The sequence below is a fragment of the Diachasma alloeum genome, unplaced genomic scaffold, assembly GCF_001412515.2.
Source record: "Diachasma alloeum isolate Michigan unplaced genomic scaffold, Dall2.0 Dall_scaffold_00566, whole genome shotgun sequence".
NCBI lineage: Eukaryota > Metazoa > Arthropoda > Insecta > Hymenoptera > Braconidae > Diachasma > Diachasma alloeum.
The window spans coordinates 46656-66633 of record NW_021680698.1 but is presented as its reverse complement, the minus strand read 5'-3'; the positions used below and the strand labels follow the sequence as shown (position 1 = coordinate 66633).

Below are 19978 nucleotides of genomic sequence, written 5' to 3'. Positions count from 1 at the left end.
CCCCCCCCCCCTATTTCAACCCCCGGAGGAACTATCAATTGTGATTTTTATAACTTCTCACAAGCTATTCATTACCGTGATGAATATTTGTAAAAACACCCTCCTTATAGATGAGATTGAAAGATCACCCCCGAAGGTGGTCCCCCCCATGATCACCTTCTGACCATGGTCCCCCCCCCCCTAAAGCCGCGTATTAGCCGATAAAAAAAATACGTGTCCTTTAGTTTTGAGTCCTCTACAACATATGAGTTTGATCAAAATCGGAGGGGAACACCTCCCTAGTGTTCCGTGCCCAATATACAGTTTTTTTTTCTACAACAAATCTCCTAAAATATTCCTGCACTTTCCCCTCTGTCGCCATTCTGGGAATCATCGGAATTATCAACATTTTTAACAGATGAGATATGAACTTTTTCGTTTGGGATGAACAGCTGCACATGTAACTTGATCCTTATTGAATGTTAAATAAAATCGACTAAGCGAATATTCAATTATGCAGATGAAATTTTCAAAAACTGCTTTCTTTTTCTAATCAACAGAAAGGGAATCGGTGGAGAAGTTAGTGGTTAGACCAATAGTGGGTCATGCCCAAATCCACCAACCTACCAGTCATACCCCAAACCGGGAGCGAGCAAAGCGAGATTTTTGCGGGAACTATTTTTTCCTAGATGAAATGTCTGCACCTGGTGTAGACAAGAGTCCGTAGCCTTACAGTCGTGCCACACTAATTAGATTGTGCCCTCCATCCATATCCTTACTCTACTTAATCACTCACATCTACATCTCCCACTCCTGAAAACCTTCTTGAGTTCTTCCTGGAACTCTTCTCCTGGTCTGAGAGTACATCAACAAATAAATCTCGGGAACGTTCGATTGAATGAAGAATTCGTATTACACCGTATTACTTTCAGTTCCAACAGATATCTAGGAAGATTCCAACTAAAAATTTTAAAAGTTTACAATTGAAGTTTTGATATGAATTTTGAAATCGACTTATGAATTTCAAGTTCTTTCTATTGTAAAGTATTGGGACTACTATCTACCGATGCCGGCGTGGTGATTGCTCTGATAACATGGAAAGCCGATGGTTTACTCATTCAAACTTGTTTAAACCCGTGCATTGTAACTGACAGTAGTACAGGGTGTCCCATAGCATGTGACCGAAGTAAATTGCAAATAACTTGGACACAGTAAAATGTGAATAATTGTTCTTTTTTTATTGTACAAGGAACATTCGGCAAATTACAATGCAATTCCTTCCAAGTGCCCGCCATCACTTGTACTACAAAACTCTATCCTGCGTTCGAAACTGGTATATATGCGCTGTATTGTGTTTTTATCAACAGCTCTGATAGCATCCCTAATTGCGTCTTGCAATTCTCCCACCGTCGTCGGATGCTTCTCATAGCACTTGTCGTTAAGAAAACCCCATAGGCAAAAATCACAGAGATTTAAGTCCGGACTGTAAGGCGGCCATTTCATGCCCCCATGGGCATACTTAGGGTAACCTAAGCCTAACACACGAGTGCCGTAAACGGAAAAAAGTATTTCAAATACTCCAGCAGTCTTGTGTGGGCCGACATCATCTTGCATGAAGTAGAAATTCTTGACTAACCGATTTTTTCGTGCCCAAGGAAAGAAGTTCTTCTTCAAGAACTCACAGTAAATATCAGCACTGATTGTCGGACTCACAATAAATTCAAGGAAAATACCTTTTATTGTAATTGCCGCCCATGCAGTGACTTTTTTCGGGTGTGAGGACTTAGTTTCAATAGCGTGAGGTGACTCAGTCCCCCAAAAGCGAAAATTTTGTTTATTTACTAAGCCACCTAAGTAGAAATGTGCTTCGTCCGAGAAGATGATATTCTGTGCCTTTATTTCCTTGGATTAAAAAAAAAAGTGAAGTTCTTGGCAAAATTGCACACGGCGAGCCATCGCCTCCTCACTTAAAATTTGATGTACTGAAATTTTGTAGGGATGGAAGTTTAACAACGCTTTCCAGATGCGGTGAAGTGAAGTTTTTGGACTTTCAAGGTTTGAGAAGCCTTTCGAAGAGTATCATTTGGACATTTTTTGAAATGTTCTTCAGTTGTGCGGACAACTTCATCCGTGGTTACAGTACGTGAAGGACCAAGATGCTCATGCCTTCTATCGTCTAGTGTACCGTACTGATCAAATTCCTTAATTATCCTGAAAATACCCATAATTGGTCGAAAAATGCGTCCATTTTCAATAAAAGAAGAAAACAAAAGTTTTTGATTAGTTAGTTCATTCACTTTATTTACCGTTTGAGACTCGAATCAGACACTCCAGTGTGTGTGCCATACTTAGAATGAAATGCTCTTATAGCTGCAGTAGCTGAATCTCCTTTTCGGTAATATGATTTGATGAGGAATGATTTTTGTTCGATGGTTAAATTTTCCATTTTAGTGCTGCAATTTCCGAGCGACTGAAGCATGAATGAAATTTGCGGAGAGTCTCCACTTCAACCATATATTAGACTTTAGACTGCACTGCCACCTTGCGGTATTCTATGCAATTTACTTTGGTCACATGCTCTGGGATACCCTGTAGATCCTCGTCAACTCATTTATTTCTGTATTATTTTTTATTATTGTCCTCAAAGTGCCGATATTGTTATTTTCTAGAGCAACTTGAGGACTCGTGAAGTAATTGAATGAAGCGGCAACGATAAACCATCGGACGGCCATTTTTCTTAGTGCAGGCGATGCCCATCCGGCATCACAGCTATTTATTGCGTCCACAATTGGAGAATGTGCTTGGTTCAACTATGAATATACTATTAAAGTTTACATTTTAAATGTGTCTCAATAGATTCGTACGGGACACAGGAAAAACTAAAAATCGATTCCATAAAACTTTCTACGGAAGTAATAGAAAGAGACAATTGCAAAAATGTATTTCAGAGAAAAATCTCATGTTGTCTGTTTTGGTGCCACACAAATCTCGCTAAAAAATTCTTCACAATGATCCGTATACAGAAAAAAAGAATGGCGTTTCGCGTAATATCCACCCATAGGGTGCACCTCGACTGGCAAAACCGGAGTTTTCACTGAGAAAACTGGCGTTTTTACTGGGTGTCTCAGTGAAAACGCCACTTTTTACCAATCAATGTGCGCTCCACCAGTGGATCTCAGGTAAAAGTTCTGAGATCTCAGGTCTTTCTCAGTTTCCTTTTTATCCGTGTACATTTGTCTTACTATCCCACTGCTGAATATAATTTAATTATTCTTGTCTTGATGTATAATCCATTTTCTAGTGTTTATCTCTCCTTATTTCCACCTCTCAATAGCCTCCTGAAGTATTTTTAACTGCAGCTGTCGTTGTAGCTTTCCTTGAAGCTCTTCTAGCCTCTCCCCAGTAGCCATAAATCCCTTCAAATTATGCAGAGTCCCATCAGCAATCCTATGATCAGTGATGCGATCCTGGCTATAATTATAAGTCCTGATTTTCTCATTCCTCATACTCAACCCCTTCTGCTTCTTCCTCATAGATCCTGTCTCTGCCTTCTGTTCGCTCAGCTGTTGCTCATAGATTTTTGCTCTAAGTTTCATCATCGCAATTTTTCTATTCCTGATCTGTGAACGGTCTGTCTGTGCCTCGACTACGATACCAGTAGGGATGTGAGTGATCCTCACGGCAGAGTCAGTGGTGTTGACGTGTTGTCCACCAGCCCCAGTCGCCTTTTTCGTTTCGATCTTCAAATCGTTGTCCTTAATAGTGATTTCTATATCAGTTAATTGAGGGAGAACAGCAACTGCAGCGGTGCTCGTGTGTATTCTCCCATTTTTTTCGGTGGAGGGAATCCTTTGAACTCTGTGAACACCTCCCTCGTGTCTAAGAATCTCAAACACTCGTTCTCCGGAGACGAGGACACTCGCGTAACGTATCCCACCCACTCCTGCCTCTGCGTTAATTTCAATAGACTCTTGAGAGTACCCCAGACGATCAAAATAACGCTGATACATTGCGAAGAGATCGGCTGCGAAGATCATAGCTTCTGAACCTCCCACTCCTGCTGTTACCTCAAAAACGACGTTTCTGCATTTGTCGCGACCTAGGTTGTCCAGGATTATCTCCAGAAGGTCGTTATCTAGTTCATTCAAGTAGTTTATGTACATTCTTTGTTCCTCAAAGCCGAGTTTCTTTATCTCTTCGTCCCCTGCGGCTGTGAAAAATAAAAATAAGAATGTGTATGAAATTGTGTGAGACAATATAGTATGTTCTTGACAGAAGCTTAGGAGCCTCCGTCGTTGGCGTACATAACAATTGCTGGGTTTCATATGAAGAATACTTTGGCCCTGTTGCGGGGCTCTCGGATAATTCCAAGGGGTTCCTAAGCGGTTTGGTTCATTTTCTAGCTCCAAGTGATTCGAGACGCCCTACTCAGGAGTGACATCTTTTTTTATTTGACAACAACAAATCACGGATGAAAAATTTAATAGAAAAATTTTGCGATTTCGTTGGACAATTCTATTGGATTTTTATTGAACTTTCTCTTAATCTTTGGGCGATTCTATTGAAATGTTTAATAGAAAAAGTCAATAGAATTCAATTTTTCCCTACAATTTATTCTATTGAGATATTTTTTATAGATTTTTTTCGCTCAACTTCACTAAGTTTGTTAACTTCCCGGGATAGGGAAGTTATTGTAATCACCTCGAAAATCAAGGAAAATAAATTAATGAAAATAATCACAAAAGAAAAATTATTTCGAGAAATACTCGAATATGTTTATGTGACTGAATATCAAAAACGTGGATTACTTCACGTACATCTATTATTGACATTGAAACAAGATTATAAGATAACAAATCACGGATGAAAAAATTTAATAGAAAAATCTAGCGATTTCGTTGGACAATTCTATTGGATTTCTATTGAACTTTCTCTTAATCTTTGGGCGATTCTATTGAAATGTTCAATAGAAAAAGTCAATAGAAGTCGATTTTTCCAGACAACTTATTCTATTGAGATATTTTCTATAGATTTTTCTTCGCTCAACTTCTCTAAGTTTGTTAACTTCCCGGGATCGGGAAGTTATTGTAATCACGACACGAAAATAATCACAAAAGAAAAATTATTTCGAGAAATACTCGAATATGTTTATGTGACTGAATATCAAAAACGTGGATTACCTCACGTACATCTATTATTGCCATCGAAACAAGATTATAAAATAACTACTCCTGACATAGTTGATAAATATATTTCAGCTGAAATTCCAAATCTTGAAGAGGATAAAACCCTTTGTGATATAGTACTAAAACATATGATACATGGACCATGTGGTGATTGGTGCAAAAATGATGAAGGTAGATGTTCAAAAAAAATCCCCAAAAATTTTCAAGAACAAACATCAATGGATGAAGATGGATATCCTACGTATCGTCGACGTAACAGGTGTGTACACTCGCCCCAATGATGATCAAACAGATAATTGATATGTTGGTCCCCCCCCCCCCGGAATTGGTCAAACCGAATGCAACGCGTAGTGAATTAGTCAATTTATCTATCAAATTTAGTGCTCTATGGAAAAATTTCTCAATATTTTCTCTAACAGATAATATGCGCACTCTTCCTCAAGAATCAGAGTTTGCAAAAACTCTTTTAATATCTTTTCGAAATGGAGATTTAAATGATAACAATGATAATATTGAAGTTCCAGAACAATGTATAGCTAATAAAGGTGATGATATTGTAAAAAATACATTCGAAAAAATTATAAATCAAAAACGATACAATAACTTTGCAAAAGTAGCTATACTATCAGCACGTAATATAGATGTTGGAGAAATCAATAGACGACCTGTAAATCTATTAAATGAAACTACTGAACGGATCTATACCAGTATTGACAGTACAGAAAACTGTAATGATGATATAGATGATTCAATCTTACCAGAATTCTTAAATACATTGAATCCTTCAGGTTTCCCACCGTATGAATTGAAACTGAAAGCTAATTATATTCTTATGTTGATCCGTAATCTTAGTATCAATGAAGGTCTTTGCAACGGGACAAGATTACAAATATTAGAACTGGCGAATAATCTCTTACGTTGTCGAATTTTAACTGGAGACAGCAGGGGAAATAGTTTTCATCCATCCTATTACTTTGTATTGTGAAAATATTCATCCATTCACTTTTAAAAGACATCAATTTCCGATCAAATTAGCTTTCGCAATGACAATTAACAAAAGTCAAGGACAAACTTTTGACAAAATTGGAATAGATCTTCGTAGAGATATATTTAATCATGGTCAATTATACGTAGCATTTTCACGAGTTCGATCTTGGGATTCATTACGAATTTTTCTAGGACAACAACGTTCGAATAATAGTATTAAAAATTATGTCTATAAAGAATTATTTAATTGATAAACAAAATATCTACATTTCGATAATATGAAAATGAAATCTATTATATTTCATAACACTTGATTTCGCGAACGATAAACATGAGAAAATTAATAATTATTACCAAAATAATGATTCCTGATTTTAAAGAATTTGAAAATACCGCGTATTATTTTAGCGACTAACTTCACGCGATCCATTGACCAATCAAATTAAGATCAAATTACTCATCAGCTTTTTATTTATCTATGAATAGGATTTTCAATTTAGAAAAAAAATTGATTTGTTCCAAATCCAGAAAGAATTATTTAATTCCAGAAAAAATACATATGAATAATAAAAATAATGTCAATTTCATACAGATAATTTGATAACACATAAGCGCACGACAGCGCGCGCACGATCTCGTCTTAATGAAAGGAGATTGAACATTTTTTTGGAACACAGAGAATTTTTTCTTGATATTAACAATTCATATGAAAATCATATCGTTTTGAATGCAGCCATGAATGTAGTAAATTTATGCACAAAAATATTTTAATCAGTACCAAGATATACAACCCATATCAATTGTCCTGCAAGTGGCAGTATAACTATCAGTGAAGCCATGATCAAAATAAACATTGATGCAATGTTCCAATACACTTACAAAGATTTTTTATCTGTTTTACTTGCAACTCTCCAAACTATCGAATTTAAAGTTCCAGAATGTGAAATGCAAGGTCATGCATATGTTCATCAATCTGTTGAATTTCATGAACACCTTCTCATCGAATGTCCTTCGTATCATAATTTGCTAGTGCCACTGCATGCTTTCCCTGAGGTTTTGAATGTGAGCCATTCAACATATTCTTTAGCTGGAATAGTCAATTTCATAAACCCAACAATTACCCACGTATGGGGTATTCCATGTGAACTCACCCAGGTCAAAACCCTCACCATCGCCAATCATATTGCCGAACCATCGCAACCATATTTCCTGTGGTTGTATATGGAAAAATATGACTTCTCAAATTTTTTCAGATTTTTTGAGGCATCCTGTGAACAGCCATGTTTTTTGGCAAGTTTTATTTTTAAATGTCTGTAACTTCCGTAAAAATCAACCGATTTGAGTTTTTTTTACAAAATGTGCGTCTTTGAACACACTTTCCATATAAAAATATGCCAATTTTGTTCAATTCGTTCTTCCATCGATTTCCTCAGAAAAACCTCAAAAAACTTCAAAAAACGAGTAGTTTTCAAAGTTGGACCCTTTTTATATTTTTCAAAAAATTTCAGTGAATACATTGGACCAAAACAAAATTTTCCACCAAAGGCCAAAGTGGGCTTCCCATTTCATGGCCGTCATTTCCAATTTTGAAACGTTGAATTGGTTTTTGCTAGATTTTTCCACAGGCTTACATAGTATTGGACATGAACGAGTATTTTATCTTGATGAAAAAGGAACCACAATTTGAGTGACGGATGCCAGGAGTGTGAGTCGGAATTTGGAAAGAGAAACGTAACCCTCAGTACATCTAACCTTAGAAGCTTCTGACTAAAAGGATCCGATCTTGACATGTATGAAATCAAACACATTCGACCCTCAGAGAGTAAAACTTGAAGTTGATAAAATAATATATTATTCTATAAATTTAGTCATATATTTCGTCTAGGATAGTTAACAATTATTATATTCGTCCACAGACTCAGCCATATGTTCCATCTTAGGATAGCTGACAATTAGTAAAGAGAGATTTGAAAAGAACAACAGAATTCAGCTGAATTTACACCTCGAGCAACGTGCAATGGGATGTCATTTAGGATGAAAATAACCTGTGAAGACATCCTTCTACAAATGGCTTCCTTGTGGTGCTTGGGGCTCTTATAGAGTTTAGGATATGGCCATATAGAATAGAAGAAGAAACGTCTTATCCTTGCTGCCTATCTTTCTCAAAACGTTTGATTCTTGGAACGCGTACAATTAGATTCATCTCATGGACAGAAGTGCTAGCTCCATTCAACGTAGGCACGAGTATCAACGTAATATTTACATGAAATGTAATACTGACTAATGACCGTACTTTGATTAATGAAAATTAATATAAAATTTACGTGTTAAAAAATTAGACCACGCCAATCTCTGTCTCTGCCACAGCTATGGCTATCAAATATCCATCAAATATTAGATTATATGAAGTATTAAAAAAACATGGATTTGTATTATATGACTTTTCAAGTCATGAAGAGATGGAAAACATTGATAAAAAAACGATATGCGATTTTTCAGAAAAAAAGCATTTTGGATGCATTACTCTATGCCAGGATGTACTGAATCGATGAACATGAAATTTTATACATGAATATGGGACAACATACATACATGGTCCTCAAATTTTGTATTTCTACGTATCAGACCATTCCACATCATTTCCAAGCAAAATTAGCGAATCGAAAAATCTCCCGATTACAAAACTTTCATTCGGAAGCAAAACTGAATCTTCTATTCCAATTTTTTTTCCTTTCCCCAAGAAATTATCTCAATTAATAAAAGATAATTAATTGAACATGCCGGAAAATTATCCTCAAAATTCATTAGTCATTATTTTTCAATTTCTAATGTGGTTCTTCCATCTGTTTCCAATACATTTTGTTTGAATTTTTTTTTCTATCCATCATATTTCAATAACTATGAATTGAAAAAAAAATCCTTTTCTCATGCTTTCCCGTGCCCCTCGTACTACGCCAGTGGGAAATGGAGCGAGAGAGATCTGTATATATTCGCACTCTCTCCCACTCTGTAATCGCTGCACCCGACCTCACGCGCATCCGTCGATACATAAACACGTGAGTGCGAGTGAGAAGAATGATGGAGGAAAGAGGGAGAATTATTCTCGCTCGTCGAAAGCTATTCAAACCACTTCGGAATAAATTTGGAATCTGCTCCAAAATTAATGTTTTTTTCTAAGTTTATATTTAGTAATAATTTTCATCGAAAAAACGAACTTCTCATAAATATATATATATTTTTTTAAGAAAAACAAGTGGGAAACAGTCAACTGTTGACCCTCACCCTCTTGAAAATTGATGGCGATTTTTTCTACAATTGAGGGGTTGAAAAACTATCTCTCAAATTTTTTCAGTTTTTTTCGGCAACCCAGTTTGGAGATATGATTTTTTCCTCGTTTTTCCGTTTTGGAGCTTGGAACTATTTCGTTTTGTTTCCAGTGATCCTTCTGATAAAAACGACTTGGCGCTCAACTTTTGTTGTTGTAGGGTTGTTTGGGGATCAAAGGACTGCGTAGTGGATAGGGGTTTCCATGAGGGGTTTCCATGAGGAGGAGTAGCTATATCAAAAGAGGACCTATATACAGGGTGTCCCATCTGAAATGAAGCAGTTAAATATCTCCTAACGCGGGCAAGTAACAAAAAAATGTTGGAAACACAAGTAGTCGGGTTTCGAGGGGGACATTCGATGCATGCATTATTTTGAGCTTCGAGGACTATGCTTGCAAGCTGCAAGCCTAAAGTATTTTTTTTTTAATGGCAACCGCATTTTTCCTCCGAATGAAACTGGTTCCTCTTGATAAGTTGTTTTCAGATACCTCATAATTCATGTAATTTTCTCTAATTTTACTCGAAAAATGCCATCAAAACGAGTTCTGTTGTCAAATTGAAGATTCAAACTGTTTTAGCGTGACCCAGGATGCACCACGTGGAGGTAAAGTCTGCTTCGCATCCCTTGCCCTAAGAAACAAGTAGCCAACAGCACGTATGCGACTGCAGATGTGTTGCTAAGCTGTATGTGAATTCTTTTTCTTCTTTCTTCTTTTCTTCTTTTGCCATCAATAAATTGATGGTAAGCTTCAGGATGATTTGGGCAGGATATTTTTGTTAGTAGAAACCTATACCAAATTTCGAGTTAATATCTTGTTTTTTTCAAAAATTAGAGCTCGTACAGGCTATATCGAATACATTGCAATAATCGATACTTTCGAGCTAATAATTAAACTCACTCGAAAAACTCACGACTTTTATTTTATAAAATTTATTTATTCACTTATGGTTAAATATCGTTTACATGATTGTTGATTAATAAATGTTTTCGTATATAATGCTTTCGTATATAAATGTTTTGGTTTTTTTATGTTAATCGTAGATAATAAATTCGCGAATTATTTTGCTTAATAAGTGTTTAATGAAAATAAAAATTAAGACTTTATTCGAATAATTATTGCGTCGTCAAAATTAAATGAATGCCGAATGTCTCATAGAATTCTAATCGGGCACGATTCCAGAGGTTGTTACTCTCACGAATTTTCGAGTTCAAGTGTCGAAGAGTGAAAAATATTTTCGTTAGAAAGGAGAAAATTCAAGGGGTGGTTCTTGAAGCTTCAAATTAGTGAGTGGAGGGGAGTAGGATCTTCGGATTGATGAAGTATGAATTTTGAGTGATGTGATTGGTTGGTCCGAATTGTCTTGACCTCAAAGGTGAGAAAAGTGGGGGAGTTCGTGTGGAGTAACTCAGTGTTGCTATGTTTGGGGTGGCGTGAAACTCAGGTAGGGAGACCCGTTAGGTGATGCGACCGAAAATTCGTCTGGAAGGGATTAAGTCATAAACGGTCTTGGGTGAAAGGTATTGAATGGAGGTGGAGGACTAGATCATAAACGAGCTGAATTTTGTTGTCTTTTGAAAGAGTGTCGCAAAGCCGAGGGAAAACACGTCCGTCGCGACGAAATGGATTAAATTGTAAAATGTCTGAAGATGTTGCTTTCAAAGACAATATTTTATTACGGTTAACTCAACCGGGTTGAGGGATTTGCTGCGATTTTTTGTTTGAGGAAAATAAATTTAGTTTTAAATTGTTGGATGCAGCTAGCAAGATTCGAAGAATTGGGGAATTGGCCCGGAGTAATTCTTGAAATATTAAACTTTGAATAATTTGAATAGTTTTATAAAAACATAGATTGTTGATAATTGATGAGACATTCGACATGTTACGAGAAATCTCTAATATATTTTTTTGGTACGAAACACAGGCCTTTTGAACGAATGCAATGCTTCCATTCTGAAGCAAAAAATGAACGGAAATTGAAAATAAATCTGTAATTATAGTATACTTACTAAATGGACTACAAAAATTCTATTTTTCTCCTTCCACCTCAACTTGGGGAATTGCTCAAAACTGTTGCAATCATTTGCTCCTTACATTTTCTACTTGTGCTTGGAAATGAAATAGCAAAGAGTAAAATGCCACAAGCTAATGCGATGTGGTAGAACAATAAATCAAGTCAAAGAATATAATAAATGTTATGAATCCTTTTGAAATAATAACTTATTAGTGAACATGATCATAATAGTTATAATTCTTTGTTAAAATTATTTTTTGGCGCTATTGTAACAATATTTATTATATTATAAACATGTTCAATTTTTTATTTTCCCTATAATTATGAAAGTGTATCATCACATTTCATATAAATAGATAAATGTGGGAAATTTCTTCTGTACAATTTTCTACAGTAATAAGTTGATTTGGCAGCAAATCGTCAACTTTACTCCATTCATCGTATTTATATGTATAAGCATTATAATGTCCGATAGATTCATTATTCAACACTGTGGGATTAATGAAATTCACTACCCCAGCTATTTCATATTATAGTGTAACTAAGGACAGTTTTCGTCTAAGTGGGCGCATTTATCATTAATTGATGGAAAATCATTTGAGGATAGTGGAAGGGGAAGTTGTGTCGTGTATAGATACTTGGTAGCTACCGTCGTTATTTGTGAGGTTATGAGGCGCGACTTGGCCTGATACGCTACCGCGTATCTCGATCAATGAGTTTTATGCGGAATTCTGAGATACTCTTGTTTTATTAGGAAGTCTCAATGTGTCAAACAATATTTTTTTACAGTGATATTGCATTTAGCGAGTGGTCGAACCGTGCCTTTTTCGTTTATAAGAATAATTGAAATCGGTGTGGTAGTTGAGATATTGCGGTAAAATGAAATTTAAAAAAGTTATATCTCGGGAACTACTGGAAAGATCGAGCTGAAACAATGCGCCAAAGGTGAGCTCAACAATAGCTACAATAAGCCAAAATTGCTGATTTTTATCTACAAATTTCATCGTATTTGTCCTGAATTTTCTAAAAATTAATCACCAAAAACCTAAGTTATCACATTTCGACATAAAAAAATAACTCTAAAAACCTAATTTTTTCACTTTTCAGAACATTCTAGATCATTTGCAATCAAAATTAAAAATTCGAAAAATCAATTAAATACAAGGCCTCCATTCGAAAGCAAAAAGAAGAATCCATTCAGACGCCAATTTCTAATTTATTAACAACAATAACTATAGCCATTTACGAAAAATGCAATTATCCACTTGTTCAGATTCTGACGTCACTACCCTACTCTTTTATTTTAATGTGTCATAGTCCTATCATGAATTGAAATGTCATTAAGAGTTTTGCGTATAATTTCGTTCTGTCAAATGATTCTACATTCAGACCCTCAGGAGTTGAATTCACTCTCAGGCAGAGTTTAATAAAGGTTCAATCAAGGGTTAGTCATGATTTAGGTGATGAATAAGTATCCAAAAGAATAGATCGATACCTGAGTTTAATGGAGATGAAGATTCTCACGTAACAGCACATGACGCTGTTGTATAACTTGATAAGTCATAATTCAATTTTCCACCATCTTTCGACTTAATTAAAAGTTAATTATGATTAATGACATTTTGATAAAAAAAAATTTTGACGGATCGTTAAATAATCAATTTTGGGTAAAATATCAATGTTTGCTTCCGAATGGAAGCTTTGTAATCGTTGATTTTGAAGATCTTCTATCTTTGCCTGGAAATGACGTAGAATCTCATGAAAAATGAGGATGTTTTTAGAAAATGTGTATGTATGTCCGGAACATGTATCCCAGAACCATTACGACAAATCCATTCAAAAGCTTATTATCAATGGCACTGATAGAGAGGGAGAAACAAGACTAATAACGCATAAGGTAACGGTCACATTGCATCTGTCGAATATGCTTACAACCCTGCTTGTTTCGAATGTTTGTGGAAAAATAAATTTTAATCGGTGTCAATGATTAGAGCTTATTAAAGTCCATATTCATTGAAAAATTCAAGAAATTTATGCGTGTTGAATCAATAATAAATGTTTCTTCCTTTTCCAGATATTACACAAAAAAATAAAATCTGATCTCGCTGATTTGGTGATTGCAAGTGATTTTCACTGATTTCAAATGGTTGTAAAGGATTTTATATTAAATCACTTGGAATTTCATTAAATTTCTACTGATTTCATCGCATTCCAATCCAAAGTGACACTATGATTACATCAGTGAATAACCCCTCATAAATTTCACTTTTCCCACTTAAATTTTGATTGTTCGAGAAAAAGGTAAAATAATTGAATTTAATAATTAGGAATCGAATTTTCATTTTCACAAATTTACAGGTAATTGAAGAAGCTTCAAAATGAGCGCACTTAAACTCTATTTTTTTTTTTTTTTTTTTTTTTTTTTATCTAAGCCCGGTGGCCTGGCGTAGTGGTTAAGGCCGTTGCCTCACAACGGATAGGTTCCAGGTTCGATTCCTGGCCGGGTAGAATGGTGAGATCTAACCATTTTTAAAGTCTTGATCAATCGCCATATAGTCTCATCAGACTCGAAGCGATATAAAATAAGCATAAAAAAAAAAAAAACTATTTTTTGAAATTTTAGTCGTTCAAGGCAAAATAATTTTTTTTCAATCTGCACTTATTCGATAACTTAATTTTTTTATCTGAAATTTTAATGTTGGTGCACCAAACTTGGAGAGAAAATTACAGATATTTTCACCAAAGGACAATAATTTTTTGTGTAATCTTTCTTCGTTAAACCAGTGAATTTTGCAAAAAAAAAATCACTGCTTTATTCTTTAAGGAAGAAAGATTGCAGAAGAAATAGTTGTCCTTTGGTGAAAATATCTGTAATTTTCTCTTCAAGTTATTTCTATTTATAAAAAGGAGACGTGTCACGTTTTAAGCGTAACGCCGAAACGTTTTCGTGAAAAATATGAAAATATGACGCAATAGAGCATCACAGCGTCGGTGCAAACAAATAAACAGATGCCAGCGTACGTTCGATGCAGTTTCGATGCAGTTAATAATTATTGAATTATTGAATATACAAGAAGTAGCGTCTAACGTTTTAAATGTCAATGAAATCGACCCTTTTCCGTGAAAGAACATGGAAATCTGACACAATAGAGTATCACAGCGTTGCTGTACTCAATTAAACACATGACCCGGAGCATTCTATGCAGTTCATGATGTGCAGTGGCATCTGCACCTAATGAATTATCTAATTATGATTATGATTAATTAGTACTTATACGAATATCGTTTTCCTTGAAATATGTGTAACTTCGAGTGTACTTGATTGATGTCGATTATCGATATCGAGTATCCGTATCGATTATCGACTTAACATCGATAAATGCTGAACGACAACGTACTTATCGTCAGAAGAAAAGTTAAAAAAAAATGAATCATCTAGAGAGATGGAAAATTATATCATACATGATGGTGTCAATGAATCAAATCAAAGTAAATCGGAGACGGAAACTAAATGTGCAAAAAATGCTGAACGACAACGTCTTTATCGTCAGAAAAAAAATCTGAAGAGAAGTTAACCAGCAATAATGCGAAGATAGAGGAAAATTATCTGGGCTTGATAGAGGCACAATGTCAACATTGCAATGTAATCATGGTGAAATTGTGTTAGAGCCATTACTGGATCCTCCGGAAATTTTGCACCAATTATTAACTAGATCACATCCACATTCGAAAAATTTTCATCAACATATTCGTTATTATAATAATTCATTTGCTTTTGCTTCGTTCAATGCTACTTTGGTCAATTTCTCTAGAGAACGGCGAGGTCCATACTGTTTCAAAATACATGGTCAAATTTATTATCAGATCAATACAGCCTTATATCCAGATGTAAACGAGACTCCATCATACGGACAACTTTTCATCATGGATCAAAACAAAGCAACCGATATTCATTGTCGATCAACATCGTCATTGAATGCGGATGTTTTATATTCTCTAGATACTATCTTTCGAGAATGTAATATATTTGCGCAATCATACCGAATGATGCACGAAGAGTTACAACATACGAAAATCCTTAACAATAGTCAAACAGAACCTGAAATGCAATTGCTGTTCACGTTGAAGCAAGGCGTAGATCGTCATCGATATAACTTTCAGAAAGAAAATGAAGTGGCAGCCATATTTACAACTACTGCTGATGGTGAAATTCCCGAAACATATGTTTCCATTCGGAATAAACATACAAAAGAACTTCAATTTCTCAACTCAATTGACCCAAATGTTGAACCGTTGGTTTACCCCCCTATTTTTTCCATATGAACTAGCGATTGGCATTCAGATATAAAACGTAAAAGCAAAGATAAACGAGTTAGACGGCTTGAATACGTGAAATGTCGCATTGCTATCAGAGATTGAAATTATTTTTTGATGAGCGGTCGTTTGTTTCAGCAATGGATTGTTGATAGTTACGTCAAAGTTGAAAAAGACAGAATGAATTATTTTAGAATGGAACAGAAGAAACTACGTACTGAATCATATCAAGGATTAGTTGATCACTTGAAAAAATCTGCAGCAAGTGTGAATGGTCAAGTTGGTAAAATGATTATCCTACCTTCATCCCACACAGGTTCTCCACGAAACATGCATCAACATTAACAGGATGCTATGGCGATTGTCCGAAAATTTGTAAAACCCGATTTATTCATAACCATGACGTGTAATCCTAATTGGAAGGAAATCCAAGAGAATTTGTTACCAGGGGAAACAACTTCTGATAGACCCGATTTAGTTTCGAGAATATTTCATTTGAAGAGGAAATTGTTAATCGAAGAGATTACGGAGAAGAACCGATTCGGAGATGTATTAGCTTATGTCTTTGTTGTAGAGTATCAGAAATGAGGGTTACCTCACATGCATTTATTAGTGACTTTGAAACAAAACTACAAAGTAACTACTGCTGATATCATAGATGAGTATATTTTCGCTGAGATTCCAGATAAAAATGACGAACCAAAATTACAAGAAATTGTCATGACTCAAATGATTCATGGCCCCTGCGATCAACATTGTCGTGATGAGAAAGAATCGTGTTCTAAAAAATTTCCCAAAAAATTCAGAGTTGATACAACATTAGATGAAAATGGTTATCCGTCGTATCGACGCAAGGATACAGGTTTTCACAAACGCCCTAATGGGAAAACTACTACCAATCAGTATGTGGCACCATACAATCCTCAGTTGCTATTAAAATTCAATTGTCACATTAATGTTGAAATAGTATCCAGTATCAAATCTGTCAAATATGTTTACAAATATATCTACAAGGGCCACGATAAGGTCACATTACGTNCACCATACAATCCTCAGTTGCTATTAAAAGTCAATTGTCATATTAATGTTGAAATAGTATCCAGTATCAAATCTGTCAAATATGTTTACAAATATATCTACAAGGGCCACGATAAGGTCACATTACGTGTAGTGGATTCTGAATCTAAAGAAACTACTTGGAAACTCGATATGTAGGACCCGTCGAAGCATGTGATCGAATTTTGGGGAAATCACTACAAAAAAAGCCATTCGATCGTTAGATTGCCAGTACATTTACCAAATTTCCAAAATGTATTGATTTGATTTTTTGTATGTTTTGATTGCTCAGAATGCAGATCCTAATTCAATTCGTACAGCATTGGAAAAACAAAACATGTTAATGGACTATTTCGCTCTCAACTTATGCGATTCGAATGCACGTAAATTCACATATTCTGAGATTCCTTCACACTATACATTTACGAATCGAGGTCATGACTAACAATGTTGGGAGATACGTAAAGCGCACTTTAATGCAATTGGACGCATGTATTCAGTTAGTCCAACTCAAACTGAATTATTCCACTTACGGCTTTTATGAATGCATGTCAAAGGTGCAACAAGTTTCGAAGAATTACGAACTGTTAATGGAACAATTTATTGTACTTTTCAAGAAGCATGTTTAGCAGATGGACTTATAGAAGATGACAATGAATGGATTCGAGCTATGGAAGAAGCAGAGGGCTGGATGATATCTCAACAGTTAAGACACCTACTTGTACGTATTTTGATGTATTGCCACCCTAATCATCCAGATGAAATGTGGGAAAAATTTAAAAATGCCATGTCCGAAGATTTTTTGAAGAACAATGATTCAATGTATGCTTATCGAAAGGCGTACATTTAAATCGACGATCTCCTGCATTCTGAAGGTTCGAATCTCAGTAAGTTTCCCTTAACGCCAGTGATTGATTGGGACGAAAATTGTACACTTGCCGAGAATGAGCATATGTTAGATGAACAACATGAGTTGATCGGGAAAAATCAATATGGAAAATTGAATCAAATACAGGAAGAGATTATTGATAAAATCCTTTCACTTATTGATGATAATGCTGACGATGCATCTGAGAAATGTTTCTATGTTGATGGACTTGGAGGTTCAGGTAAAACTTTTATTTACACGACCTTATACCATTTACTAAAAAGTAAAGGGAAAAATATTTGTACAATGGCATTCACTGGAATTGCAGCAATATTACTTCCAAATGGTATAACGGTTCATAAAGTATTTCAAATGCCAGTTCCTTTGTATGATGATTCGGTTTCAAATATTAAAAAACAATCAAAAGAGGCGAGTAGTTTGCGAACCACTGATGTCATAGTTTGGGATGAAGCTCCAAAGGCTCCAAAATATGCTCTGCCTTAGTTGATCGTACATTACGTGATTTAATGGATAACAATATACCATTTGGGGGTAAAATAATTGTCCTGGGTGGTGACTGTCGTCAATCACTTCCAGTAATGCTTCATGCCACTCGCAGCGAATTAGTAAGCATTAAAGTATAGTAAGTATTAAAAATTCTCAATTATGGCGATATTTTCAGGTACACATTTTGATAGAAAACATGAGAACACTTCCTGAGGGGATTGAATTAAAAAAATTTGTGTTATCGATCGGAGATGGAAGCATTAATGATAAGGACAATAACGTAATACTCCCTCAACAATGTCTGGCTTCATATAATGAAGAAAGAGTGAATACTATTTCCGGTGGCATTATTAGAAAACGTGAATATGGATTATTAGCAAAATATGCCATCTTATCTGCCCGAAATATAGACGTCGATGAAATTAATAATCAAGTCGTGGAATTATTGGAAAAAACGACAGAAAAAATCTATAGCGGTATAGATAGTATTGACAACTGCGATAATGGAGATATAGACGTTGTGCTTTCTCCAGAATATTTAAATACGTTGAATCCACCTAATTTTCCACCATATGAGTTGCGATTATGACAAAACGCTATAATCATGTTGATTAGGAACTTAAGTATAAAAGAGGGACTCTGTAATGAAACTCGACTTCAAGTTTTAGAATTCGGAAACAATATACTTATATGTGAGATTCTAACAGTTGACAAGCAAGGATGTATTGTTTTCATACATTGCATCACATTGTATTGTGAAAATGTTTACCCTTTCATCTTTAAAAGACGGCAGTTTCCAGTGAGATTAGCATTTGCTATGACTATCAATAAATCCCCGGGACAAACTTTTGATAAAATCAGACTAGATTTGCGCAAAGATGTCTTCAATCACGGTCAATTGTATGTCGCATTGTCCACGTTTCGATCGTGGAATTCATTGAAAGTATTTCTCGGAAAACAAAGAAAAGGATTTAAAGTGAAGAATTACGTTTATAGCGAGCTTTATTTATAGGAAATGAGTTATTCGGTAAAAAAAAAAATGCTTCGAAGTAACATTCGGCTGGGGATGATAGTTCAAGTAGACTTAATTGCAATGGAGTTTGGTGTTTTGTTTCCAGTGTGACAACTTTATCCATTATCATTATTTTAAAAAATGTGATATATGTGAATATGCTAATGAATAAACATTAATGTCAGAAGAAAATGTTATTGCTATTGATTAACGAATTTATAAGAAATATGAGGATATGTGATGTAACGCTGTGGTGTCTGAAATTTTATGATCAAACTGAATTATCATTATAAGGCAAGGTTCTAATTATGAGGATTAAGCTTCAGAAATTTACTTTATTTTTTTTTTGTTTCCAAAACTCAAGAGCACTCAATGAAAGTTAATACTACCACATTTTCTAAGTATTCATTGCAAAGTGCAATGGAAATTGGAAACGAACAAGAAATTCGGTAAGTTCAACATATCGAAAAACGGCGCGCGTAGCGCGCTTGACATGATCTCGTCATTAAAATGTCAGATAAAAAAATGAAGTTTTCGAATAAGTGCAGATTGAAAAAAAATGATTTTGCCTTTAACGACTCTAAAATTTTGCCAAACTTAGCCCGTTTTTCCAACACTGGCATTTCCTACCTGGGGCAATACGTAAATGACAAAGAAAAAAATTTTATGACTAGTAATAGTTGAAAAAGTGATGTATTTCAAATCATATTCCCCTTCGAAATATAGAACT

The 19978-nt window shown here is 35.1% G+C and overlaps 1 protein-coding gene across 1 annotated transcript in view; it reads right to left on the bottom strand.

Moving 5' to 3' along the window:
* Nucleotides 1-2526: 2526 nt before the first annotated feature.
* Nucleotides 2527-19978, bottom strand: part of LOC107043392 (peptide chain release factor 1-like, mitochondrial) — a 61253-nt gene continuing 43801 nt past the window's right edge. The window contains exon 4 of the mRNA XM_015264888.1: nt 2527-4189. Within this exon, the coding sequence (XP_015120374.1) occupies nt 3294-4189 (896 nt within the window). The 3' untranslated portion in view covers nt 2527-3293. The remainder of the gene's footprint in view (nt 4190-19978) is intronic.